We start from the raw sequence: 27544 nt of genomic DNA on the forward strand, positions 1-27544 counted from the left end.
CGCCGTGCCTCGCGCGGTGGCTCCCACCAGATCTCCGTTTTCCCGCTGGTCACTCCTCAATCCAGAGCAACAGTGGCTCGGGGCTGTTTCCCAGCGTGCTCTGCGGGAGGGCTCGCCCCACTTCATCCCCTTTCCAGGGAGTCTCGCGACCGGGAGACTACAACTCCCAGCGTCCTCCTCGCGACGGCGGCTCGGACGTCGCCCGGCCCCGCCCCTCGACTCGGCCCCGCCCCCGCCCGCCGAAGTCTGCGCGCGAAGTCGGTGGCGCGAAATTGGGACTGCGGGGTCGCTCCAGGAGAGACGCTCAGGACAGCGGCGCGCGGGCCTGGCGCGAGGCAAGTGGCACCAGCCTTGCGGGGCTTCAGGGCTGTTCAACAGAGCGCATGTCGGCAACTCGGGGCTCCAGCTTTCGCCGAATAGGTCGGCTGCAAAGGAGAGGACATGGGGGCAGGCTGATACGGCCGGGAGCGCGCCGCGGAGGGGAGTGCGCGGGCTACGGGCCGCTGGAGGGGGCGGGACGGCGTCCGTCAGAGGTTCAGGATCAGGTAGAAGGTAGACGAAGACCGAAAACTGCACAAGACAGGATCTGCAGAGACGCCTGGAGGGACGGGACTACCTGAAAGGGGCGTGGTTATATAGGGATGAGGGGGCGGGGAACGGCTCTAGGTGGGCGGGGTCATCCGGAAGTTGGAAGGGCCGGAGAGGCAGGCCCACCTGGAAGGGGGTGGGTCTAGGGGGAAGTTTAATAGTGGGCGGGGCCGGGGAAAGGTTGAAGGAAAAGGGTCTACTAAGGGGAGAGCCCGGGGAGCTGGAGGTGGGGCGGGGCAAGTCAGTGGTAAGATCTAGGCCTAAAGCAAAGGCCTTTTGAAAGGTCGAGAACCTTCTGAACAGGGAGCGGTCTGGCCTTGTGTATGCCTGATGAGGGGGCGGAGTCAAGGGAAGAGACGTGAAGGTGTGGGGTCCAGGGGAGGGGAGCTGAAAGGTCTGGGCTTATTGTGGGCTTCTCAGGTGGCGCTAGTGGTAAAGAACCTGCCTGCCAATACAGGGGACTTGAAAGACACAACTTCGATCCCTGGGTCTGGAAGATTGATGCCCTGTTGGAGAGCATAGCAACCCACTCCAGTATTCTTGCCAGGAAAATCCCTACGGCCCATAGGGTCGCAAAAACTCTGAAACGATTTAGCACACAAAGCACTGCGCTTATTATTGCCCAGGATGGTGGAGGGAGGCCTAGAAGAGCTTGGGGAGGGAAGAGACAAGGATCTTGAGCTGGTCTGATTGGGTCTGAGATGTTGGTTAAATATCCAGATAGAGATATCAGCATAGAAAACTAGCTATATGAGTCCTTGAATTTTTTTTTTCTTTAATATTTATGGATACCAAGGTGAGGGTGTGTGTGGTATGAAGAAAGAATTAAAAAAAAAAATTCAATGGAGCAAGGAGTCAGATGTTTCCAATCCTGCTGATGGGCCAAGATGAGGAACAGGAGGTGATTTCCGGAATTAGCAACCCAGAGTTCTTCTATCACCTTGATGAGAAGGGCCAGCTGAGGGATGTGGAGAAACTTGAAGGTTCAAGCAGGGATGGGAGGAGAGAGAGACGGGAGATGATGCCATGGGACAGTTCTTTGTATGCTGCTGCTAAGTCACTTCAGTCGTGTCCGACTCTGTGCGACCCCATAGATGGCAGCCCACTAGGCTCCGCCGTCCCTGGGATTCTCCAGGCAAGAACAGTGGAGTGGGTTGCCATTTCCTTCTCCAATGCATGAAAGTGAAAAGTGAAAGTGAAGTCGCTCAGTCGTGTCCCACCCTCAGCGACCCCATGGACTGCAGCCTTCCAGGCTCCTCCGTTCATGGGATTTTCCAGACAAGAGTACTGGAGTCGGGTGCCATTGCCTTCTCCAGTTCTTTGTATGACGTCTCTGAAAAGGGGAGGAGAGATGGAGCGATAGCTGCTGGAACATGTAGGCTCAAGAGAAGGGATTTTGTTTGATTTTTAAGATGGGACAAATCACAGCTGATTTGTAAATCGATAGGCATGGTCTAGTAGAGAAAAGTTGATCTAGAGGAAAGAAAGGAGGGGCTTACTGGAGCATAGGGTTTGAGGAGGTCAGAGGGCATGAGATCTGGTGCGCAGGTCAAGGGTCTGATCTCAGATGAGAGTACAGCTGGGTGGTCGAAGTACCTACAGCTGGGATTCGGAGCGGTGCGCAGGTGCAGCAGGAGGTAGATAAGGCGGTGGGAAATTGCCTTTCTCGCATTTGCTTGCGTTTTCTCGGCGGCGGAGGGTGGAGTCGGTTTGCCTGAGAGAGCTGGAGAATTGAACAGTCTGGGGAAATGGAGAGGCTTGGACCGCAACCCGAAGGACTCCTGGTGACCAGTCCCGCTCTACTCTGCGGTTGCAGGAACAGGGTGGGTGGAAAGTTGGTTTCAATCAACAGCTTTGGGGTTTTGCCCGGTGAGAGAGAGGGCAGGAGGCAGGGCCCAGAGAGGGATGAAAAGTGTACTGGAGTTTGCCAGAGTTAAGGAAGGAAGGGAGGACATGATGGGGAAGGACATTGAAAAGAGGGAGCACTGACTGGTTTGGAGACTTAGGGAAGGACTGGGTAACATTTGCAGAGAAGGCAATGGCACCCCACTCCAGTACTCTTGCCTGGAAAATCTCATGGACGGAGGAGCCTGGTAGGCTGCAGTCCATGGGGTCGCTAGGAGTCGGACACGACTGAGCGACTTCACTTTAACTTTTCACTTTCATGCATTGGAGAAGGAAATGGCAACTCACTCCAGTGTTCTTGCCTGGAGAATCCAAGGGACAGGGTAGCTTGGTGGGCTGCCGTCTATGGGGTCGCACAGAGTCGGACACGACTGAAGCGACTTAGCAGCAGCAGGGGAACATTTGAAGTTGGAATAGAAATAATATTATAGGAAGGGAAGAAGAGTTTTATTTGAGCCAAATGGAGGATTCTAGCCCAGGAGAAAGCCTTTCAGTTCTGAGGAACTGCTCCAGTGAAGCATGGTTTTCAGCAGATTTATATCTTGTTAGAACAAAGAGTGGGCCTCCCTGGTGGCTCCATGTTAAAGAAACTACCCGCAGTGCAGGAGACGCTGGTTGATCCCTGAGCTAGGAAGATCCCCTGGAGAAGGAAATGGCAACCCACTCCAGTATTCTTGCCTGGGAAATCCCATGGACAGAGGAACCTGGCGGGCTGCAGTCCATGGGGTTGCAAAAGAGTCAGACACATCTTAGTGACCAAACAACAGAGTAAAGAATGTATATCAAATGCGACCAGGGACACATTTTTTCAAGGTTTCAAAAAGAAGAAAAAGATTAGCATGTACACAGAGTCATTATGGCCTGGGCACCTGGGAAAGGAACCTTGTCTTTGAAGAGCTCCTAGTCTGGGCTCGTAGGAAGGAAGGCTTTTAGCCGTGTCTTCAGAGTAGACTTTTTTTATTTCTGGTAAATGCATTCTCTTCTTTAGTTGGTTAAAGCAGCTGCATATTATGTTTGACAGCCCATATGTCAGGTCTGTCAGCGTGAAGTTCAAGCCAAATGATGTAGATTTCAGGGTGATTTCCCCAAATCTCAATTTGTGAAAGTTTCCCCTCTCTTATCAGAGGTGTATGTGTTCCGATCTCCACATAATCAGTGTGTTTTGTGTTTTGATCTCTGCACAAAAATGAGTATCCTCATCAAGTATTTTTGGATGTTCTTTTCAGAAACTGGTGACCAGCGGAGAGGAGGAGTGGGGAGAGAATTCTGATACCATCATGCAGCGAAGTATCATGTAAGGACCCCCGCCCCACCCACCAGCAGCTTGCGTTCTCCAAATTCTCTGCTCCTATCTCTACCTCTGCCCTTATCTTAGAAGAACTCGGGTTAGTCTTTACATAGGAATTTCCAGGAGTTGAGCAGTATGGAGAGTGGGGAGGGGCACTGGAAAACCAGGTGGTGTAGTAACTGAGAATTTTAGTGGCTGCAAGGTTCAGAGACCCTAGCCCCGTGGTTCTCAATCTGGGGCAGTTTCCAACTTCCCCCGACCCCCTCCAGCAGGGAACATCAGACATTCTTGGTTGTCACCACTTGGAGGGAGAGGGGGCTTCCCTTAGAATCTGGTGGGTAAAGGTGGGGCAGGCTGTTAACATCCTACAGTGCCCCAGATAGCCCCCACAACAAAGTGTGATCCAGCCTAAAGGGCCGGTAATGCCTGGGTGGAAGGGAGAGCCCATTACTTGACCTTTTCTAGAGCAGATAACGCTTCCAAACATTTCATATTAGCTATTGGCTTCCCTGGTGGCTCAAACAGTAAAGAATCTGCCTGCAATGCAAGAGACCCAGACCCTGGGTTGGGAAGATCCCCTGGAGGAGGGCATGACAACCCACTCCAGTATTCTTGCCTGGAGAATCCCATGGACAAAGGAGCCTGGTGGGCCGCAGTCCATGGGGTTGCAAAGAGCCAGACACAACTAAGCAGTGAATTATTGCTTAATGTCTGCCTGCTCCTGGAGCGTCAGCCCCTTGAGGGCAGGGACTTGATGTGTCGGGGCCGCTCCTGTGCCCCTGGGTTCCCAGGACAGGGCCTGCCACACAGTAAGTGCGCAGTTAATACTTGCAGGAGGGAAACTGGGATGCATCCTGGCTCTCACATGAGAGGTGAGCTGAGGCAGAAAAGCACATAGTGCTGCCTCCTCTGTCCAAGCCTGTTTCCTCATCCATCCAAGGGGATTGTTCAAAGTCTTTTGCTGTGTGCCAGAAATGGGGACGGGCATCGGAAGCTGAGGGATGTGGCATGTGTTAGAGGGGTTATGGGTACTGTTATCATTCACTTCTTTTCCCCTTCTTCTGCTCCTCCAGGTCATTTTTCCAGCCCAAGAAAGAGGGCAAAGCGAAGAAGCCAGAGAAGGAGACAGCCAAGAGCATCAGAGAAACAGAGTCCCCTCCGAAGTATGTTCTGGGGCTGGGAGGTGGTGAATCTGTTCATCAGTCAGGACTCTGTTGGCTGCAAGTGTTAACAAACTCGGCTCAGAATGTCGCAGGCCTCCATGGGGAAATTTTTGATCCTGGTAAACTGAAAGGCTAAAGGTAGTGTCAGCTTCTGGTATAGCTGGATCCAGGACCTCAGAGTTGTCTTCAGGACTCTGGCCCAGTGTCTTGACTTCATTCTGGAGCAGACTTCCTCCACAAGGCAGGGACCCTGCCACTGGCTGCATCTGAGGAGAACAGTGTTCTCTCCCCACCATCCTTGTCATAAGTTCTTGGGAAGACCTTGTCCCCGGACCATTCAAGGTAGATTTAGCTCACCTTCCCAGTTTGGGACCCTGGGATCCTGTGCCTAGTTTCCTTATGGGTAACAGGGTATCATGATCTGTATCAGGCTTTCAGTGTGGACTTGATGTGTCAACACCCTAACAACTTACAGAACAGGGCCTGATTCATAAAAGATGCTCAGTCAGTGATAAAGATCAGGTCATGATTTATCAACACTTCTGACTTGAGAGCCACCCCTTTTGTTTTATGTTGCTGGGAAGTGTAGTCCCTCCCTAGGGGATCAGGGTCTTACATGACTGACTGAAAGAAAGTCTCCAAAGAAATGTTGAAGGCCATTGTCTATCCTTCGTAGGGACTGCGTTTGTTCCTCCAGCATCGCCCACCACCAGGTGGGCACACAGGAGCCCTCCAGAGAAGTGGGACGAGGGGGATGGGTGTTTCAGAGCATATGTTGAAGGCTTCCCTGGCGGCTCAGTAGTAAAGAATCTGCCTGCCAATGCAGGAGACATGGGTTCGATCCCTGGTTCAGAGAGATCCCACATGCTGCAGAGCAACTGAGCCCCTGTGCCATAATTACTGAGCCTGAGCACTGTAAAGGCTGGAAGCTATAACTACTGAGTTTGAGTACCCTAGGTCCTATGCTCTGTGACAAGAGAAGCCACTGCAATGAGAAGCCCATGCACCACAAGTAGAGAAAAGTAACAAAGACCCAACATAGCTTAAAAAATATATACATGCCAAGGAGGCTTCTGGAAGATGTTTGTTGCATGCTTGAAAGGCAAGGAAGGGAATGAAACATAATGAAATTGCTGGAGAGTCTGGGGGCAGCGTCCCCACTCTGCCTGCTGGAAAAACCTCCATTTTTTCACTTTCCAGGGTGGCGCTGAAGGAGCGGAATCGAGTGGTGTCTGAGGGTGACTCTCCAGTGAAGAGGCCAGGGAGGAAGGCGACCCGGGTCCTGGGCAGCGAGGGCGAGGAGGAGGAAGAGGAAGCCCCCACCACCCCCAGAAGCCAGGTGGGGCCCCAGTAGCCTGCCCCCGTTTACCAGAAGCGTCATTCCCATTGGCCTTGGAGCTGCGTGCAGCAGCTACTCAGGAGAATTCTGGAGCTGATGCCCCAGGGGGCAGAGGAGTTCAGTGGTTGGGCCTGGTTTCTGTGCGCCTCACTCCGCCTCTGCCCTGGGGCCTGGGCGTGGTTCCTTGCCCTCGTGATGTCTTGGCAGGCAGCCTCAGGTGGCTCGGGCAGCTCTGGGTAGCCTCCCCTGTCAGGGGTGGCCGTGAAGGTGCCGTAAGTTGATTTACACAGTGATGGGAGAGAACGCCTGCTGTAGGAAAGGCTCAGAACCCGTGGAATCGAAGGCTTTCCATCTTCCCCAAGTGCAGCGGCTCACTTGCTCCCCTCATTTAAGTCATTTCTTGCCTGTTGGCTGCTCTGAAGATCACATCCGAAGTGCAGCACTTCTCAGTCTGTCGATGGTGAAGCGACATCCTGTCTCCCCCACTGCACACCCCTCTTCCATCTCCAACCCTTCCCCCACCCCCACCCCCGCCCTAGGGTTGCCAGCTCAGGACAAAGACAGTCCTGATGGAGCCTCCAAGGCCCCCCGTGAGCCGCCTCTTGTCATCTCTGTCTTTTCCTCGGCTCGTTCTGCCCCAGGGTGCTTCTGTATTGTTGCTCACCATCCCTAGATGAAGTTGTCCAAGTGAATGCCGACATTCAGCCAGTGGGAAGAGCAGGGCACTCCCCTTGCATTTAGGTGAATGTCATTTGAACCAGTTGCCCTTACATTGCATCGTGTAGACCTGGGGCTTCTGACCTAGCTGCAAGGGAGTCTGGGAAGTGTAGTCCTTAGGCTCCTGACTACACCTAGCTGCAAGGGCATCTGGGAAGTTTTTGGTTGGGCCATATTATGTGCTGTGCTGTGCTTAGTCGCTCAGTCGTGTCTGGCTCTTTGTGACCCTATGGACAGTAGCTCACCAGGCTCCTCTGTCCGTGGGGATTCTCCAGACAAGAATACTGGAGTGGGTTGCCATGCCCTCCTCCAGGGGATCTTCCCAACCCAGGGAAGGTCTCCTGTATCGCAGGCAAATTCTTTACCATCTGAGCCACCACTTTTTGGTTGGGCCATATTATGCTTAGCTAAAAATCAAAGATCTTGTCACTTTAGGGAAAAAAAAAAAAAAAGAATTGTTACCGTGGTCCATAATAGGGCCAGTCTGGGACCATGAAACTACACAGGAGAGTGGGGTGATGGCCCAGGGAAGAGGCCAGAGCTGGGGCTGAGTTGCTGTGTTCTCTCAAGTGTTTGGAAACTGAAGCAGCTGGGTGCTCCCTCCTTCTCCCCCAACTCAGGAGTTGCTCTTTCTCTTCCTTTCCAGAAGCCTGCTTCAGACTCTCCACAGGCCTCGCCTCCCAGTCCTGTCACACTGCCTGAGAGCAGCCCTTCCCACTCCAAACCCTCCCCAGCAGTTGCATCCCCATCAGGGATCCCGAAGCGTCGCACGGGTAAGGACCCCTGGGCCACGCTGTTTCAGCTACCTGTCTTTGTCCATGTGTGGATCTCTCCACCGTTGAGCCACCCTCCTGCCAGCGCTGGTCTTAGCATTGTGGTTAAGAGCACGGCTCCACCAGCCCCTGGCTGTGTGACCTCGGGCAAATGGTTTCCTTCTCTGGGCTTTCTCACTGGTAGATTGTATGAAATCTAAACACATCAAGTATTTCTGATGAAAATTCAGTGCCCAGTTGAGATGTGCTTGTAAGTGCATCAGATTTTGAAGACCTAGCATAGGAAAGGCAATGGCACCCCACTCCAGTACTCTTGCCTGGAAAATCCCATGGACGGAGGAGCCTGCTGGCTGCAGTCCATGGGGTCGCTAAGAGTCGGACACGACTGAGTGACTTCACTTTCACTCTTCACTTTCATGCATTGGAGAAGGAAATGGCAAGCCACTCCAGTGTTCTTGCCTGGAGAATCCCAGGGACAGGGGAGCCTGGTGGGCTGCTGTCTATGGGGTCGCACAGAGTTGGACACGACTGAAGCGACGCAGCAGCAGCAGCAGCATAGGAAAAAGAATGATACTGATTTTAAATATTCAAAACATGTTGGAATCATCATATTTTGGTTATGTTGGGTCAAGTAAACAAGATTATCCGAACTTAGATTCACCTGGTTCTTTTTGCTTTCCTCAGTGTAGCCACTAGAAAGTTTCAGAAGACACACGTGGCTCACTGTACATTTCCACTGACGGTGCTGCTATAAGGAATGACATGCAGGCACAGGGGTGGCTGCGGATTGAGGCAGGGCCCAGAGGAGCGGCTGTCTGGCCTGAGTCTTGGATCAGGGTCCTGGTCGGGGTCGGCCCTGTTGAGAAAGGGGGACAGGGAAGTGTTGCTGCCAAGCAGAGCGCGTGTGAAGGCCTCGGGGTGGGAACAGCACAGCAGGTGCGGGAACCCCACACCCCTCGGAGTCTCTGAGGATAAGGTGTGATGTGGGGGGCAGCGAGGGCTTGAGGATAGCGTGTGGTGAGAGGTGAAGCAGAGAGGGGGGCGGGTGCTGGCTCCCAAGATGAAGGGACCTGCCTGCCGCGGCCACACAGCCAGGAAGCAGAAGCCTGAAGGATGGGCCCCGCACCCGGGCAGTGGCAGGGCCCCAGAGCCATCCCAGGGGCCATCACCACGGGGGTCTGAGCCCACTGTGGTGGGTCCGGTGGGCCAGCAAGGAGGCCACCCTGAGCCCTTTGTCTTTCCAGCCCGGAAGCAGCTTCCCAAACGGACATTTCAAGATGTTCTGAAAGAGCAGGGCGAGGACAAGGATCCAGAAACTAAGAAGAAGAAGGAGGAAGAAGGTGAGACCCTGGTCGGGAGGGAGGAAGCAGGGGAGAGGCTCACTCTGTGTTTGTGTGGGGGGGGTCTGGAAAGGTGGGGGCCTGCCTAGGAGGACAGGGTGTGGGGACCCCACTTGATTTGACACTGTGACCAGGAATCCACACGTTTCCATCAGAATCCCACCCCGCTGCCCAGGGAATTTTGTCATGAACGCATTCTGGAGTACCTTAGTTTGGCCATCTTAATTCAAATACAGTTTATTCTCTCTGTTTATTTCTCGTATGGAAGATATTTTCCTCTAAATGATTTGTTTTTATTGTAAGTTTTGCCAAAAAGCAAAGAAGTAGAAACTTCAGGACCCGTAGTGTCTTAGTAACTAACTGCGCATTGCCCAAGGCCTTTGCTCTTCAGCTTGTCGAGTTATGTCCAAACAACTATTTATGTTCTAGCTTGGGCGTTTGAGAAAGTAATATACATAGCATTGAAAGGAAAAAAAATTAATTCTTAAATAATCACAGTTAGTTTCTAATAGGATGTCTCCTGGGCACTGCACAATTGCTCGGACCTCGGAGTCCAGTTGAAAACTGCTGCCCTCGTTTCCTGTTCATGCTGATTTTCATGTAATACTTGGTTTTCATCACACCACCCATGAGTACCCAGCTTTGCAGAAAGCTGACGTCATGAATTACCAAGTATGTGATCTAATAATGACAAGCAAAATGCCGTGAGCTAGTAGGTCACACAGCGTCCAGCCTGTGAAAATGTAAAATATCTTACCTGGGAAATACAGCTACAAACATCTGATCCACAGATCATTTGGGGCCTTTACATGATTATAATAATCAGGCTTTGTCACCGTCATTTGTTTCAATAAGAGGTCTTTATTGGGTTTGTCCTTCCCAGGGAAGGTCTGAATTTGGTGGAGATCTGATTTCTGGTTGGCAATTTTTAGTAACAAATTTTACTGTAAATCATGAAGTTTTAGCCCTTATCTGTGTCCAGGGGTTTTGGGGGCCAGGGCAGGGGATGACTTCTCCCTACAAAGGCAGATTATTCCCAAGTCAATTGATGCAGTTGTTATTATTACCCTGGAGGTGGGTTTTTTTTTTTATTTTTCAGTCAGCTTAAAAAAACTTTAACAAGTTATCATTGGCATTTTGAAACCTTTCCAGTTCTATTTCATTGTGAGTAATTCAAAAATAATGGTTTATAAGAAAAGTCTGGCCCTCCCTGCTTTTCAGCTACACAAGCAAGCGTTGGGGTTGGTGTCCCTCAAGGTCCCTGCGTGGCCAGGGCTGACCCACCCTCACCCTCCCGTCACTTCACACGTGTGCGGTCAGAGCAGCAAAGATGAAACGGGGCGGAGTGTCTTGGGAATGCAAATGCCCTTGGGGAGGGGTTCCCAGTGCCACTTCTTGCCATCTGCCTTTTTATGTCATTGGAAGCGGAGACACCAATAGAAAGCCTCCCAGAGCCTGAAGGGGACGACAAGGAGGAAGTGGAAGGTGGGGACCAGCCCACGACGCCCCCTGAGCCCCGGAAGACCTCCAGTGAGTGTCTGACCCTCTTTCTCCCTGGGGCCCCTCTCTCTGGTTTTGTCGGGGCGGGGGGGTCCCATGTCTTTGGAGGACGGTTAATGTAAATAAGGCTTGGATAAGACTTCAATAAGATTCTCCAATGTCTTGTCTAAAAGCAAATTCTAGGGGAAACTTTAGGTTTTGTTACTACTGTTATTTTTATTGTTATTTTTCCTCCACACATGTGAGGAAAAGAGAGCCAGTCATCCTCCAACGAGTTATCTTTCAGAAATCATAGGCACTGGGGACTTCCCTGGGGGTCCAGTGGCTGGGACTCTGTGTTCCCAGTGCAGGGGGCCCGGGTCCCATCCTTGGTCAGGGAACTAGGTCACACATGCCTCGTGGCCAAGAAATACATTTGTTTAAAGTTTGCATCACCATCTGAGCTCTCTCACTTTCAGCAGAGTCCCTGACAGAAAGCGTCTCAGAGCCCGGGGTGACGGTGAAGCAGGAACCACAGGAGGATGGCCAGGCTCAACCGCCCCCCAAAACTCCAAAGACCCTCAGCAGTTTCTTCTGTGAGTGGGGACTTCACCTTGCGGGGCTGCGCAGGGAAGAGGCAGGTGGGTCTTTCTCCAAGGAGCTCAGCCTTCCCATGGGTGAGAAGGCCTAACTTGCCCTTCCTGCCGTGTTCCTGCCCCAAGCACGGAGCGATGCCACCTGGAGAGTACTTGGGAGGTGGGGGCTGTGGGAAGGAGAAAGGGTCCACTGTTTCCCTGCTTCATTCCCCAGCCCCCCGGAAGCCAGCTGTCAAAAAAGAAGCGAAAGAAGAAGGACCTGGTGCTCTGAGAAAGGACGAGATCAAGGGGTGAGTCAGGATCCATCAAGAGAATAGCAGACGAAACAAAGTAAGCCAGTGAGTCCCAGGCCTCACTGATCTGATTGGAGGTGGGCCTCCAAAAAGGAGACCGGTAATCACCAAACAGCCTTTCAGCGTTAGAATTTTGTGATTCAGGTTTAATTAGTCTAATAAAAAATTTGGGATTCTTAATGACAAGTTTGTACCCCAGTCGCAACCTTATTAGTGAGATTAAATGGCCCCATTTCAGCACGTGACTGCGCTGTAGGAAAGGTCAGCTCCTTTTCTTGCGCCTCCTCTGTGTCAAGTCACGTCCTAAAGGTTTCTTTTGTGCCTTTTTACTTCCTCTCTGCAGTGGGCCTGTGCAGTAGGCAGCTGGTGTTTAGCCATTTCCCAGGCATTGAAACCAGTAGCCCAGCAGCTAGGCCATCTTCCCTGGGACACGCAGGGAGGGTGGGGGTAAAGCCAGGCCTGGAGGCCGAGTTGCCCTGGCTTCTACGCTGGGCCTCTTCTCTGCACCCCTGCCCTGCGCCCTGGGCTCGTGCCCATGCTTATATTACTTGTAAGTTTCTCTCGCCAACTTGGTGTCTGACATGAAGTTCTGTGTCCTGATTTTTACTTCTTGGGATACTGCGATCGTTTTTTTTTTTACACTCTTCCCAACCTGATCACTGATGGCCGCCTCCAGGAGACAGACAAACTGTCAGTACCTCCAATTTCCTCACCTTTAATATGAGGACTTGTTAATGGTAGAAAGCACACCCTTTTATCCACTGTAAACGGTGTGCTCGGCACCAGACGCTGTGCCCTCCATATCCTGATGCATTGAAGCCTCACAGCAACCCTGTGCATCGACTCTGTTGGGACTCCCATTCCACAGGTGGGAAAAGTGAGGCATGGAGGCAGGACAGTGCTCTGGAGTGCTTGGAAATCCCAGCTCCACCTTTGTCAGCTGGTGTGACCTTGGCCAAGCGACTTAGCCTTTCTGGGCCAGTTTCCTCCTGAGGTTTGCAGACTAGCGTCTGGCCATGCCCACACTCGGCAAGTAGTAGCTGCTATTATTATTATTAATTTTGATTGCCTTGATTAGACCACAGATGAGGAGTGTGGCAGAGTTGGGATTTGAGCCAGGCAGCGTGGCTGCAGAATTTCTTACCCCTCAGCTCTGCCGTTTCTCCTTATAGTAGGAAGTACCAGGCAGCGATCCCTTATCAAATACTGAGACCATACAACTCACTGCTCGTGCTCTGTCCGGCTCAGCCATCCTCATCCCTGTCTGTGCACAGGATCAGCTGAAGAGCTGTAAACAGTCGGCAGTCTCCTCCCTCACCCCATGTTTGGCAGAGACATAGGTCTGAGGCTGGGGAGTCAGTGTTGTAAAAATGCTCCCCACAAAGCGCACCAAGGAGTGGGAACTCTTCCCCTAATTTCTCCCTTAACCTCAGGGCGTGTCAGGGCACGGACTCCGGGTAGCTCCATCATATGGTTGGTTCAGAGGGAAATTGCTTCCTCACCAGGACACAGCTGGTCACTGATGGAGCAGCGATTTTAACCCAAAGGAGTGTGACTGCAGAATCTGGATTGTGGTGGCTCTAACGGGATGGGTGTGAGGCATTTCCCGAGGAACGTATGATGTAGAGGGTTAGAACACAGTCCGAGAACTGCACCGCTTACTAGCTGTGTGGCCTCGGGTGAGCTACGTAACCACTCTGCCCAGTTTCCTTATGTGACACGGGAGGCAGGTGAGTCCCTGCCTGCAGGACTGATTTGCTAGCAGATGGAGTGCCCTTCGCACAGTGCCTGGCTCCTTGGGGCACCCAGGGACTGCACCTTCCTCCTGCTGTTCCAGCCAGAGTGAGGGCAGGTCTGACCCACAGGGGTCCTTGCCTCTCGGAGTGGACTCTGAACAACATGGCTTCCCAGGTGGCTCAGTGGTAAAGAATTCATCTGCCAGTACAGGAGAGGTGGGTTCAATCCCTGGGTCGGGAAGATCCCCTGGAGGAGGAAACGGCAACCCACTCCAGTATTCATGCCTGGGAAACCCCATGGACAGAGGAGCCTGGCGGGCTACAGTCCATGAGATCGCAGAGTCAGGCACAACTGAGCGACTAAACTGAACGATATTCAGATCACACTGCTCCACTTCAGCCACACTGACCCCTTTTCTGTTCCTCCAACGTGCCAGGCGTGTCTCTGCCTCAGGGCCTTTGCACCTGCAGCTCCCCTCTGGGATGCTCTTTTCCCTGGCCCCCACTCTGCTAACCCCTCATATCATTCTGACCGGATGTCTCCTCTGGCCTTCCCCAACCGTCCTCTGAAGCAGCATCTGCCTTTCTGATTTCTTCCTCTATCTGGTTTTTGTCTTAAAAATGTTTTAATACTGAAAATGACTTATTCTCTTCTGCTTTTTGGTCTCATTTGTTTTTCACCCCCGACTCTCACACTGGAACATGTGTTCCAGGTTAGCAAACTCACTTTCATTCATTTCCATGCCCTTGTGCCTGGAATAGTACCTGGCACTTAGGACATGCTCAGTAGATGCCAGCTGGTGGAATGGCTTCTCCTCGACCCAGGCATCTACCCTGCAGCCTCTCCTTTCCCTCCACAGACACGTGGACCCAGCGAGCTATAATCCTGCCAAGAACAACTATCACCCCATCGAAGATGCCTGCTGGAAGGCGGGCCAGAGGTGAGGCGTGGCCCTCCCTAGAACCCCTCCTCTGCTCCCTGGCACTGCGGGAGGCCTTGTCTCCGGAGGCTTCAATGAGAGATTTGCCAGTCCTCCCCCAGCCCCCACAACCCTCAGTGTTTTGGGGAGACCATTGGGCGCTCTGAAGGGGATGGAGAGAGAGAACCCCAGGCAGGGGTCAGGCAGGATTGCCTGCGAGCACCTGGGGATCAGCAGATCTTTCACTGGGAAGCGTGTAGGGGCAGGGAGCTGGCGGGGAGGCAGCGTGGGTGTACACGCTGGGTGTACAGTGTGGGTGTTTGTCCTTTTCCTCCCCCAGGGTTCCTTATCTGGCTGTGGCCCGGGCGTTCGAGAAGATCGAGGAGGTCTCTGCTCGGTAATTAACCAGGCTGCCTGCCCGGGGCCAGTGGGGGCTCTCCCGGTTCTGTCCCACTGGCGCTGGCTGTGCCTCCAGCTGTTTAATCCTCTTAACCCCCTCCTGGCTCAGCTGCACCCTCACGCATGAGATCACAGACAACAGGCCTGGCCACAAGAGCGGCCACAGGCCTCTGAGGGCCCACACCATCGTTTGTGCCTGGTTTGTTGGTCAGAGCAGGACAGGAGGGTGACCGTGATCCCCGGCGTGGGAAGAGAGGCTCCACTGCCTGGTGGCAGGAACTGGATACTAAGCTCAAGTAACCAAGAGTACCTGCAGTAACCAAGGCTGATGCTCCCGATCCTCAGTGTTAGAGAAAGCCCACGTCTTGTTTGTAGTGAGAACCCTGTCTCAGCCCAATACTCACTAGCTCTTTGACCTTGGCATGTTACATAGTCTTTTGTGCCTCAGTTTCTTCACCTGTAAAATGAAATAGTATCTAGCTCAGGGCAGCTGTGAGAATTCAGGGAGTCAGAGAACGTTTTGAAGGCTTAATACCAACGCCTGGCACCCGGAAAGCAGTCCGTACACATCAGCTGTTTCCCTGTAGCTGATCATGCCTTTTGTCGTCGTCAGATGGAGTTCCTGTCCCACCAGCAGCCTGTGGTGGTCCCTGTGGCTCGGGTCACACACCGGGCACTGGTCGTGAGCCCTCTCCTCGTCTCTTTTCCTGCATTTCTTTTATCACCATGCTCTCCTACCCCATCTTGACCCCGAAATGTCAGGTGGTCTCACCCCCATCCCCTCCTCCAGGCTCCGGATGGTGGAGACGCTGAGCAACCTGCTGCGCTCCGTGGTGGCCCTGTCACCTGCTGACCTCCTGCCCGTCCTCTACCTGAGCCTCAACCGCCTGGGGCCGCCCCAGCAGGGCCTGGAGCTCGGCATCGGAGAGGGCATCCTCCTCAAGGCAGTGGCCCAGGCCACGGGTGAGGCGGGGGTGGTGGTGGACGCCCCCAGGCCGGGTGGATGGGGGGCTTCCAGGGAGGACGTGGGGAGGCTGGGAGATGATGGGGAGGGACTGGAAAGGTGCAAGGTGGGGAGGGCGGCCACTGACAGGCTGAGAGCGGGGGGGAATCAGGACGAGGTCTGCACTCAGATCAGGTGGGAGAGGGGGATGCCGCAGGTGCAGAGCAAGGCTGATGGTCGGGGCTCGTGGAGGTTGCAGAGGTCCTTAGGGGCTTTTGCCAGCAGAGCCACGAGCGGAGCTGGGGACAGAGTGTGGTTGTGCCCAGGAGAGGTTGGCCGAGTGGGCGGGACCTGCCCACCTGCCCAGGGCCTGGGGTGCTCTGTGTTTACTCTGAAGGTGTTGGGGAGCCGTGGAAAGGTCCCAGGCAGGCAAGGGGCAGGGTCAGTTCTGGACCCACGTGGAGGACGGACAGGAAACCAGGAGGCCAGGGAGGAAGTCGGGGCCGAAATCCAGGGCTTTAAATCCCACCTCCATACTGATGATGCCGCCCCAGACGACCCCTCTGGTGTAGACGGGCTCATCATCCTGGCTTCTGGAGAGGGGAGCCTGGTGGCCACACCCCTCCTGGCGCTCAGCCGCTGCTCCCTCTACCCTACAAGGTCGGCAGCTGGAGTCCGTCCGGGCCGAGGTGGCCGAGAAGGGTGATGTGGGGCTGGTGGCCGAGAGCAGCCGCAGCACCCAGAGGCTCGTGCTGCCCCCGCCTGCGCTCACTGCCGCCGGCGTCTTCGCCAAGTTCCGGGACATCGCGCAGCTGGCAGGCAGCGCTGTGAGTGGGCGGGCGGCTGGCTCTCCCCAGACCTTCTCCTCTTGGGGACCTGGAAGGCTCTGGTTCGACTGCTCAGGGCGGTGTCACCTGGGTCCTGCTTTTGGGATCAGAGCTTCTCTTCTCCTGCTGCTCTCAAGACTGCAGGACTCTCCTCCTGAGACCCTAGCCCCGATGTAGTGCGGGCCGTGGGGCTCCGTGAACACCTGCTGAGCAGAGCCGGGGTGGGAGGCCGGAAGGACAAGCTTCTTACTGTTCTCTGCGCTCCAGGCCGTGGAACCGGGGAGCAGGGGTGGGAGGCGGGCAGGTCTCCAAGGGTGGCAGCTCCCCAGGCAGCGAGGATGGCCTCCCTCCCTTCACCCCTGGCACTGACCGCCCTGCCCCCTTCTCTCCAGTCCACAACCAAGAAGATTGACGTCATCAAAGGCCTCTTTGTGGCCTGCCGTCACTCAGAGGCACGTTTCATTGCCAGGTGAGGGTGTGGGCCTGTGACGGGGGGAGGAGGGCCAGCAGGCACATCACTGCTGGTGCCCTGACCGCCCTCGGATGGGAGCATCGTGAGCGGGGCACGGAGCTCCTCTTCTCAGCAGTGCTGCCTGGAGAAGCCTGGGCTCGTGGGTGAAGCATGCCGCAGTGGATTAGTGATGTCTGCCCTGGCCTGTGCCTCGCGCTTTCTCCCATGAGCTCCTCCCTGCAGCTCTGGGAGGCTGTGAACCTCACTCCCGTTTAGAGAAGGGGAGATGGAGACAGCCTCCTGCCCGAGGTCACTGGCTCAAGCAGGGCCCTTACGGGCACAGGTTCTTGGCCATCACACCCTGGCACCCCTGGGCAGGCTGTTCCAGATCTGGCCGTGCCCCGGCCCCACCCCCACCATCACTGCTTTGTCAGAGGGCAGCTGAGGAGAGACACGGACACCTTGCCAGGCCCCTAGTTCTGCCTGTAGGCGCTGCCTGTGGTCGTGATGATTTGTGGCTGGCCTCAGTTTCCTCCTCTGTCAAGTGGGGCTGTGTGATCGCAGGTCCCTTCCGGCTCTGGAGGCTGCTCTGGTTTAGAGGAGAGGGTCGTGGTAGGGAGACTGGAGGAGGGAGGAGCAAGGGGCTGAACAGGTGCACCCATCCCCGTTACCCTCTGTCCCCCCAGAGCCCTGAGTGGACGGCTGCGCCTCGGGTTGGCTGAGCAGTCGGTGCTGGCGGCCCTCGCCCAGGCCGTGAGCCTCACGCCCCCCAGTCAAGGTGAGCCCCGGTGGCCAGCCCCACGCTGTCACTCAAGCTAACCCGGCCACCCTTCCCCCGATCCCCACCCCCACCTGGTTCCCTCTGCCTCCTCTCCCTGAGGAATCTCGCACCAGCACCCACTGTGGACCCGGGGCTAGCTGAGGGGGGTCGGGCCCATTCCAAAGCCCCTTCCTCTGGGGTTCATCCTAGAATGCCCCCCCGCCGTGGTGGACGCCGGGAAGGGCAAGACGGCAGAAGCCAGAAAGACGTGGCTGGAGGAGCAAGGCATGATCCTGAAGCAGACTTTCTGGTGAGACCTAGGTGACAGAGCCCTGGGTGGGGATCCAGACAAGACAGGCGCTGGGCACGGGGAGGTGACAAAGATCAGGGAGGCGTCTGACAGCGAGGGGTCAGGGACACAGGGACGGGAGAGGCGGTGATCCTGACAGCCAAGGAGAGGGGCAGGCAGAGGCTTCTGAGTTCCAGGCAGGACTGTGCCTGTGGAAAGGCCATGAGAAACCCAGACGGGGCCTGGTGATGGGCACACTGTGAGGGTCGTGACGGTCATGGAGAGAACTCTGCCCCTGCTTGGAGACCTGTAGACTGTTGCTTTCAGGCTGGCCCCAGACCATTGTTAAGCCGGAATATTGGGAGGGGGAGGCCGGCCTGGAAGAAACATGAAGGATGACGACAGTTGGGGTGATGAGGGGAGTCGAGGGAGGCAGAAGCCGACCCTGGGAAGGGGTGACAGGCAGGCAGTGGGGATCTTGCAGCCAGCGAGCAGGGTTCTAGAAGAACACCCCCGCCCGCCTTGTTCTTGCTCCCTGCCCCAGTGAGGTACCTGACCTGGAGCGGATCGTCCCCGTGCTTCTGGAACACGGCCTGGAGCGGCTCCCGGAGCACTGCAGACTGAGCCCAGGTACTCGCCTCCATGAAATACCCCCTGCCCGCCTCCACCCATCCACAGCCTCGCCCCGGGCTGGCTGCCACCAGGCTCCCCTCCCTCCATCCCTGGGGTGGCCAGCACAGGGCCCCCTGCTCAGAGAGCACCCTCCTCTCCCCTGAGCCGCACCTCATCCCCATGGAGTTCGCGCTTCCGTGTTAGAGCTGCTGTCCCCGAGATACCCCAGAGGCGGTGCGGCAGGCAGGCAGCATCTCATCCTTCTGCCATGGAAGGGCCTAGAGGGAGGCGGGCGGCAGGGGAGGGGCCGCGCTGCACCCTGGGGCTCGCCCCGAGTTCCTTCTCTTATCACGTTGTCATTCCAGGGCTGTCGCTTTAATTTCTAGACCGCTCGCATTTCTGTTTTAGTTTTCGAGAAGGGGGCGGCCAGGCTCTGTGATGACAAGACCCAGGTGTTGCACGCGTCGCTTCTGAGTGCGATTAGCAGTCTCCACCCTGCCTCCATGAATTCACCACCCAGTAAATTCTATCTGAATTCACTCTGTCCTCCCCTCCCAGGGGTTCCCCTGAAACCAATGTTGGCCCACCCCACCCGGGGTGTCAGTGAGGTCCTGAAGCGCTTTGAGGAGGCAGCTTTCACCTGCGAGTACAAATACGACGGGCAGAGGGCACAGGTAAGGGGTGGACGCGCCGCTGAGCGGGGCATGGGGTGCCTCAGACCCGAGCTCGGGGCCGGCCGGCCACGCATGGCTACTCGTCTGGTCTCGCACGGCCCTCGGGGCTTTAGTTCCCACCTCCAGTGGTACAGTCGTAGCCACCTGACTGGCTCCTCTGAAAACAGATCCTACTAGGTAACATCGTCAAGTCCTGACCCAGGGCAGTGGGAGCTCAGAAAGCGTGGGCTGCACTTGTGCTGTCCTGCTGGTGGGCGTGTTGATGTAGCCGGTGCCCTGCGTCCCCCTCAGTGCGGTTACCTGGACGTGTGTCCTGGCTTCCAGGGCCGGAGACGGCCTTGGTCTGGGCTGTGAAGATTCTTGTGGCTCTTCTGTCCTGGGGGGAGTGGGGGCCACTCCCTGCTCTCACCTGAGGACAGGTAAGCGAGCTCCGTGGGCGCCTCCCTGTGGTGCCTTGAGGCAGCTACACGCAGTAGATTGGATAGGCTCAGCATAGATGGACCTTTGAAATACAGTGCTGAGCAGAAAATAACTATGACTTAAGATAGCAATCGTGATTTAAAGATATATATTTTTAAAGTCATGTTGTATACACATACACTACTATTTCTTAGGGTAATGTGCATATTAGGTGGCATATATATGGTTCTGCTCAAGGACTGTGACCCAGACGTATTAAAATGAATACATTTAAATCATAAAAACCAGAATGTTACAGCACCACAACATCCAGACAAATTGGCGCGTGCAGACACAGAGCAAAGCACCTGTGCTAGCCGGGGGAGGAGGGGCTGGACTGGAGATGAAGACGAGGCGGCAGGGGCTCCACAGATGGGCCTGGGAGCGCCCTCTGAACCCAGGAAGGATTTGCTGAGGTCTCTGCACCAGTTCCTCCTGCAGAGCTTCTGGAACCTCCTGCCCATGGAAGTGGGGTCGAGAAAGTCGGGGCTCCCGGGAGTGGGCCCGGCTCTGAGTCCCTCTCCCCTCCCCCACGATGGCAGATCCACGTTCTGGAAGGCGGGGAGGTAAAGATCTTCAGCAGGAATCAGGAGGACAATACTGGAAGGTACCCCGACATTATCAGCCGCATCCCTAAGGTGAGTGCCAGCTGCCGGCTCCACCTCGGGGGCCGGGGAGGGGTGCTGGTAGGGGAGCGGGGAACGGAGGGCCAGCCAGGCCGGCCCGGTGTAGCGGGAGAGAGTGCAATTAGATTGAAGTGTGTTGGGTTATAAATAATAGAACGCCTGCAGATTTTTTTTTTCCCCTTTTAAATCTGAAGGCGGGTGGCCGTGGGCTGGCTCAGCTGAGGACCAAGGTCTTCCCAAACCCAGCTGGGTCTGCTGTCCTTGGCTCGTTGCCTTTTCATCCCAGTGCCTGGCCCCTTGGTCTCCAGGGAGCCACCACACTTCCAGACAGAAAGACGGGTAGGAAAGGGATTCCAGCTGCTGTCCCCCCGCCATGAGGAAGGTTAGCGCTTTTCTGGGCACCTCCCATCACCCCCGGCTGACCCCACCTTGGGGTCCCCTGTGCAGCACGGGGTCACAGGCACTCTGGTGCAGCGGAGGCTGGGAAAGGCAGACTCACACTCTGACGAGGAGAAGGTTTGGGATGAAGGTGGAGGAGAAGCCTGCACGCTGGCCCCACAGCCTGTAAATAGGGCTGGATCTCTAGGGCTCTGGAGCCAGGCTGTCTGTGCTCCCAGGGGCCGTGTGGACCTACTTTAGGAGCTCTCGGTCAAAGAGGACTTTGTTGTTGTTCAGTTCCTAAGTCGTGTCTGACTCTTTGTGACCCCATAGACTGTAGCCTGCCAGGCCCTTCCGTCCGTGGGATTTCCCAGACAAAAAGACTGGAGTGGGTTGCCATTTCCTTCTCCAGGAGATCTGAGTCAGGGCTCAAACCCAAGTCCAGGCGGATTCTTTGCCACTGAGCCACCAGGGAAGCCCACAGAGAGGACTAGTCTTCTGTAATAAATGAGGACATTTGCTCTTTCCTAGAGCAGCAAGGACAGAGAAACAGTGCAACGCAGGCATTAATTGAGCTCCTGTGATGTGCTGAGTGCTGTTTATTTTTAAAACCAACTTAAGGCGTAGTTTCCATAAAAGGTTCTGACTTGAGAGTTTGCAGAGTTTTGACAAGGTCACCCAGACACATAATCAACATATAAAACATTTCTGTGCGTTTATCACTCCAGAGTGTTTGCTCATGCCCCGTGCCAGGCAGGCCCCTCTTCCCACCGCCACCTGCCACCTCCTGCAGCAACAACCACTGATCTGCTTTTCTCATTGGTATAAGTTCATCTTGCCTGTGCTAGAGCTTCATGTAGGCAGTCACAGTCCAGGGTCAGTGGGATCTGGCTTCTTTCCCCCGTTCATTCAAGTGTTTACTGGGTGTCTGCTCTCTGCCGAGCCCTGTGCTGGAGGCTGCGACTAACCCAGACGGCAGAGCAGGCAGGTCTTCATCAGAGCCCTGCTGTTACCTCTGAGTGTACTCAGATTGGGCTCTGAAGAACAGGTCCAGGATCCTGTGAGCCTTTAACAGAATAAGACTTAGCCCTGGTGTCAGGAAGACAGGGCCGTCACCAAGCACAGCCCAGGATACAGTGTGGATGGCCCTGGGAGCCATGCAGATTCTCAAGTCCAGAGCATGTGCAAAGGCCCTGTGGTTGGAAAGGCACAGTCCGTTCAAGAACCAGAAAGGCTTGTGTGTGGGGGTGCAGAGAGTGAGTCTGAGGGGCTAGGTGAGGTGAAGGGGTGCAGGGGCTGGCCAAGGAAAGATTCCAGGGGTTTGGGGAGCCGTGTGTTTTCAGCAGGGATGAGCACCGAGAAGATGTGGGGTTTACTGAGAGCAGCCTGGCTGCTGTGAGGAGAGTGTATTGGGCAGAGTCAGTGCAGGAGCAGGGAGACTGGTAGGATGCTGTGGCTGAGGCTGGACTGGGCTCTGCGAGGTGGTGGCAAGTGGATGCCTTAGAGATTTCACAGAGAGAATGGGCAAGTTCATGGCTGAATTGAATGTGAAGTGAGCAAAAGAGGAAGATGACAAAGGCTCCTGGGTTTCCAGCTTGTGGGACCACATAGTAAGTCCTCAGAAAACTTAGTTTTTTCCCCTCTCAGTGGGGACCAGAAGGCATCTGTTTTCACGCGTGTCTCTAAGGCTGGCATCAGTTTGTCATTGGATCTTCTCCATGTAGAAGGGGAATAAACTGGTTTCTCTCCATCTGTCTTTTGGCCTCATCCACCACCTCTCATGAGCTTTGCATTTCCCCCTTTCACCTTTCAGATTAAACTCCCATCGGTCACATCCTTCATCCTAGACACAGAAGCTGTAGCTTGGGACCGGGAAAAGAAGCAGATCCAGCCATTCCAAGTCCTCACCACCCGCAAACGCAAGGTAGCCTCTGCCCCACTCCAGCACCTGCCATCATCTTCCACCCAATCCTGCCCTGTCCCAGAGAGACAGAGTTGTCAATTGGAATGTAGTTCTCTCAGCCTTTTACAATATGGCTGCCACAGCTCCGGCCATCACATTCTTATCCCAGCATGCCAAATAGGAAGGAGGGAAGGGGTCTTTACTTATTATGAAAGATCTGTTCCAGGAGCCCCCTCATCCTGCACCCTAGAAAACTTCTTCACTCTCATTGGCCAAAATTGTCATGTCACCCTCACTAGTTGCGAGGGAGGCTGGGCAAGCGAATACTTAGCAGAGAGAATGAGATGATTGCTCTCATAATCCAGTGCCAGCGGCCGGCATCATTGCTGTGCTTATAGGCGTACAACCTTGTGGCCGGGGAGAAGGGGAGAGTGGCAGGTGACTGGGTGTCTGCCTCCGGTGTGATGGCAGGGGCCCCACCCAGCCCCACCCAGCCCCACCCAGCCCCATCTCACCTTCCCCACCCCCACTCCGGGTCTCCATCCCTCCCGACCCAGGAGGTGGACGCGGCGGAGATCCAGGTGCAGGTGTGTCTGTATGCCTTCGATCTCATTTACCTCAACGGAAAGGTGAGTTCCGGCATTGTGTTCTGGGTGTTCGGGGGATGAAGGGGTGTGTAGACCTGGGAACCAGCGGGCTGAGCTGGGAGGCCACGCTTGGGCAGCGGCTCTCAAGTGTGGCCCCTGAGGCCTCCCTTTGCAACTCCCCATCTGTATGCCTGTCCTGCAACCAAAACAACCTGCTGCGGCCTGAGGGCGGGAACAGACGTGAGAATCCAGCCTCTGTTAAGTTGCCTCAAATGTAAACTGACGCCCCTCTTCACACTCACCTCCATCAGCCACAGGGTGACCTGTGACCCACCCGCTTCCTGTTTTGCCCGACCACGTCGGGCTTTTCCTCCTTATTTCCATGGTGACGTCTGTCTGCCATCCCGCCCTGCAGTCCCTGGTACGTGAGCCCCTCTCCCGACGCCGGCAGCTGCTCCGGGAGAACTTCGTGGAGACGGAGGGCGAGTTCGTCTTTGCCACCTCCCTAGACACCAAGGACACGGAGCAGATCGCAGAGTTCTTGGAGCAGTCGGTGAAAGGTGAGGGCGTCCCACACGGTCTGTGCCCCCCGACACTCCCTCCCCGCCCCGTGATCTGCACCCACCCTGGCCCCACCTTACGACTGGACCAGAGTCCCGCCCACGGCTTTTGCGAGGCTGTGCGCCGGGGCTTCACGTGGCTCTCCTGTGTTCCCTAGACTCCTGCGAGGGGCTGATGGTGAAGACCCTGGACGTGGACGCCACCTACGAGATCGCCAAGAGGTCACACAACTGGCTCAAGGTGCCGCCCACCCTCTCATCCTGCCAGCTCTCTGAGCTCAGGGACCAGAAGCCTGTCCCTGCTGGGTGGTCCACACCCCATCGCCACCTCACCCCATTCGAGCTCTGGGGCCCTTTGCTCCTTCCCTCCCGCCTCCCATAGCAGCCGCCTCGGCCCTGCTGCCCGCGCTGCTCCCTGTGAGCAAATTCACCAAGGCTGGTGGAGAACCGCCTGTCTGTGTGCCCCAGGTGGCAGGATGAGGGAGCCTGGGGAGCACTCTGTTCTTGCCTTCCACCAGGAGGTCAGCCAGGACGCAGATGGGGAGTAACGAGCAGGGTAAAGTCAGGGGCAGGGCCACAGCAAGCGCAGAGACCCTGGGGTAGGAACAAGCTCCTGCCTGGCACACAGTTGGCACTTAATTTAGTTTCTGAAATGAGTGGATAGATGTTCTCCCTGTGATGGAGTGGAATGTCCCTCCATACTAAAGGAAGGGGGATCTGAGGTGACCCCCCAAAGTCTGCCCACCTGACCCGTCCCCTCCATCCCGCCTTCTCCATCAGAGTGGCCCCTTTCTCATCAGCCTTTTTCAGCCGAGAAACCTGTCCCTCATCCGCTCTCCTCCCAGCGTCTGTCCTGGGTCTTCTCACCCAGCCCCCACCCTCCCCACACCAGCAGTGGGGTTCACACCTGAGCTCCCCACCCTCATCTCCGGCCTTCCCTCCCCCCAGCTGAAGAAGGACTACCTCGAGGGTGTGGGCGACACCCTGGACCTCGTAGTGATTGGTGCCTACCTGGGCAAGGGGAAACGGGCCGGCCGGTACGGGGGCTTCCTGCTGGCCTCCTATGACGAGGAGAGCGAGGAGTTCCAGGCCATCTGCAAGGTGCCAGGTGGACCCCGGAGGCGGGTGGCGGGGAGGGGCAGACCGGCTCATCCTGGGCCTGTGGGAGCTGGGGGGAAGCAGAGCCACTGACCCCTGTCCTCGCAGCTCGGAACTGGCTTCAGTGACGAGGAGCTGGAAGAGCACCACCAGAGGCTCCAGGTGAGCCCTCCCTGCCCGCTCGGGGCTCTCGCCCTGTGGGAGGCTTGGCGGCGGGGAGCCCAGCACGTCCAAGTTCAAGTCCCAGCCCTGCCGGCTACCGGCCAGAGATGCTGTCAGGGAGCCCTGTTTGCCACGCTCAGGGCCAGGCTCAGGGCAGGGCGTGTTGCTGGCTCCCCGAGTTCGCCCTCAGGATGCCAGGGGAGCCCCAGTCTCCGGGGTGTCTGCTGGCCTGGTGCCGGGCGTCTGGGGTGCGCTGCGGTTTCCTGCGTGTTCGTGTCTCTGGTCTGTGTGTCCCTGTCTGGGTTCTGTCTCTCTTGGTCTCTGACTCCTGTCTCTGGGTTTCTGCTCCTCTCTTTCTGCCTTTAATTTCTTGTCTCGGCTCCCAGGGTCTCCATTTCTTCCTTCTCCCATTTCTTTCATCATCCTTGCCCCTGCCAGTGTTCTACTTTGAGGGGTGTCTGTGTCTCCCCTTCCCCATCTTCCTCCCTCTTTCCTCGCTGCCCTCCCTCCCCCAGCCCTCGGCCTTGACTTCGATCCAAGACCCTCTCCCCTTCTCGCACGGCTGCAGGCCTTAGTGCTGCCCACCCCGCGCTCCTACGTTCGGGCTGACGGTGCGGTGGCCCCCGACCACTGGCTGGACCCCAGCGACGTGTGGGAGGTGAAGTGCGCGGACCTCTCCCTGTCCCCCATCTACCCTGCGGCCCGAGGCCTGGTGAGTAACGGGGGTACCCTGAGGAGATCCTCCGAAAGAATCCCAGCTGAGTGGCTGGAGAGCAGCGGGGAGGGGATTCTGGGGCCCATGTCTGTGCTTCCGGGGTGATGCTTCAGAAGACCGAAGCTGGCGTTTTATTTGGGTTTCAGACAGTGAAATCAAAGTCTCCTTTAAAAAAATAGGAAAAATTCCCCAGGAGTAGAAAACGATGAAATTGATTTCTTTGTCAAATTTTAAATTCTTATGTCTTTAATTTTATGTTCTTATTGAAGTATAGTTGACTTAGAAAGTTATGTCAGTTTCAGGTGTGCAGCAAAGTGCTTCAGTTAATTTTGTTTAGTCACTAATCGTACCCGACTCTGCAGCCCATGGACTGCCGCGTGCCAGTTTCCTCTGCCCATGGGATGGGACCTGTGTCTCCTGCACTGCAGGCGGATTCTTCACCTGAGGCATCAGGGAACCCCACATTTCTATCTTTTTTTTTAAATCACTTTCTTAAATATCAGTCTCACACTCAGGTCTTAAGTAATTTTTGAGAGCAGTTCCTTTCAGTAAAAACTTAGGATACTTCCTGCTGACCATTTACGAGAAAAAGAAACTACTGCGTTGCTTTATCAACTGTAGTTCATTTTCCAAGTTTTAATGTTCCTTGCTTAATTTCTCTCACTAGTGGTTCTGTTCTCCACACCTGCCAAAGGATCCGTGTCCCAGGGGACCCCCACCCCCTGCCACCCACTGGCACTAGGGCAGCTCTTAGCATCCTCCTTCCAAAGAACAGGAAATATAACTTTTTTAAATTGAAGTGTAGTTATCTGAAGAACAGGAAACCTTAAAAACATACTCCCTTTGGGATTTCTTCTGAGCCTTCAAAATCTGGCATGCGCATTTCTGCTTAGCAGCAGACTTCCACGTAAAGGCAAAGCTCATACTTTTTATCTCGTCTCCTTCTTGAAATTTCTCACGCCTGCTCCACCTAGGGCAGTCAGGGTTCCCTGGCAACAAGCAGTGGGAGCAGCATTTATCACGCACTTAGGTGAAGCAGGCACGGCACTTGTTCACACTCATCCTCACAAAAACACTGACCTTCCCATTTCACAGATGGGAAAATAGAGGCCCAAGGTGCATAATGGGCCCAGGTTCACTTGGCTTCTGAGTCGGGAGCTGGGCTTTGAACCCCAAAGTCTGGTTTTAGAGTCTACCTCTGGCTCTGTGCCCTCCTGCCTTTCAGCCCCAATAACAATAGCAACAGAAGCCCCGGCAGCCCCCTGTTCTTATGCCACTGAGTACAGACCCAAACACTTGCGTACCTGATGTGATTTTTACAATGACCCATCACTTAGTCCCATTGTATGGATCAAGAGACTGAGGCCAGAGGCACCGGAGCAGGGAGGAGACCTTGGGTGGGGAATGCTGCCTGCTCTCCTTACCACTTCCCCTGTGCCTCCCCCAGGTGGACAGCGAGAAGGGGATCTCCCTCCGCTTCCCTCGGTTTATTCGCGTCCGTGAGGATAAGAAGCCGGAGCAGGCCACTACCAGTGCCCAGGTGAGGCCTGTGGTGGAGGGGTGGGTGGTTGGCCCAGGGGTGGGCTCACCTTGCCAGGCCAGCCTCCTGGAGAGCGTGGGCTCTGGCCCGATTTGGCTGGGAAGAAGGTGGGGCTGCCCGGGGCTTCTGACTCGCCCACCACCCACCCTCTCACCTCAGGTGGCCGGTCTGTACAAGAAGCAGAGTCAGATTCAGAACCAGCAGGGTGCGGAGCCGGACTCCGAGCAGGAAGAGTTCTACTAGAGTTCCTGCTCGCCCTGGAGGCTGGGGCGCCGGGGGCGGGGTTGTGGCTACTAGTGCTCCCCACGGCTGGTGTTGCCCTGTGTGTGTGTGAGGGGATGGTTTCAGCGGGGGTCTGGGGTTCGGTCATTTTTTTCAATAAATAATTATTGAACACCTGCTCTGTGTCCTTGCTGGGCTCTGG

At 55.4% G+C, this 27544-nt stretch overlaps 1 protein-coding gene across 3 annotated transcripts; it reads left to right on the forward strand.

Annotated features, from left to right (window-relative positions):
- Positions 1-212: 212 nt before the first annotated feature.
- Positions 213-27519, forward strand: LIG1 (DNA ligase 1). 3 transcript variants are annotated; one of them, XM_027515294.1, is made up of 28 exons: positions 213-335; positions 3720-3787; positions 4855-4944; positions 6145-6283; positions 7647-7773; positions 9018-9113; positions 10539-10643; positions 11072-11188; positions 11403-11478; positions 14078-14158; positions 14478-14534; positions 15327-15499; positions 16140-16306; positions 16699-16775; positions 17444-17535; positions 17728-17827; positions 18351-18436; positions 18977-19092; positions 20094-20189; positions 22369-22479; positions 23016-23087; positions 23461-23605; positions 23764-23846; positions 24554-24706; positions 24812-24865; positions 25434-25577; positions 27028-27120; positions 27280-27519. In XM_027515294.1, exons 2-28 carry the CDS (start codon positions 3771-3773, stop codon positions 27361-27363), a joined length of 2751 nt encoding a protein of 916 aa, XP_027371095.1. In that variant the 5' UTR covers positions 213-335; positions 3720-3770; the 3' UTR covers positions 27364-27519. The 3 variants fall into 3 exon arrangements, with proteins under 3 accessions (XP_027371095.1, XP_027371097.1, XP_027371098.1); XM_027515296.1 differs by having other exon boundaries at positions 11075-11188; XM_027515297.1 differs by lacking the exon at positions 213-335 and adding an exon at positions 1874-2411.
- The last annotated feature ends 25 nt before the right edge of the window (positions 27520-27544 follow it).

This window comes from Bos indicus x Bos taurus, chromosome 18 (genome assembly GCF_003369695.1).
Source record: "Bos indicus x Bos taurus breed Angus x Brahman F1 hybrid chromosome 18, Bos_hybrid_MaternalHap_v2.0, whole genome shotgun sequence".
In the NCBI taxonomy this organism is placed as follows: Eukaryota; Metazoa; Chordata; class Mammalia; order Artiodactyla; family Bovidae; genus Bos; species Bos indicus x Bos taurus.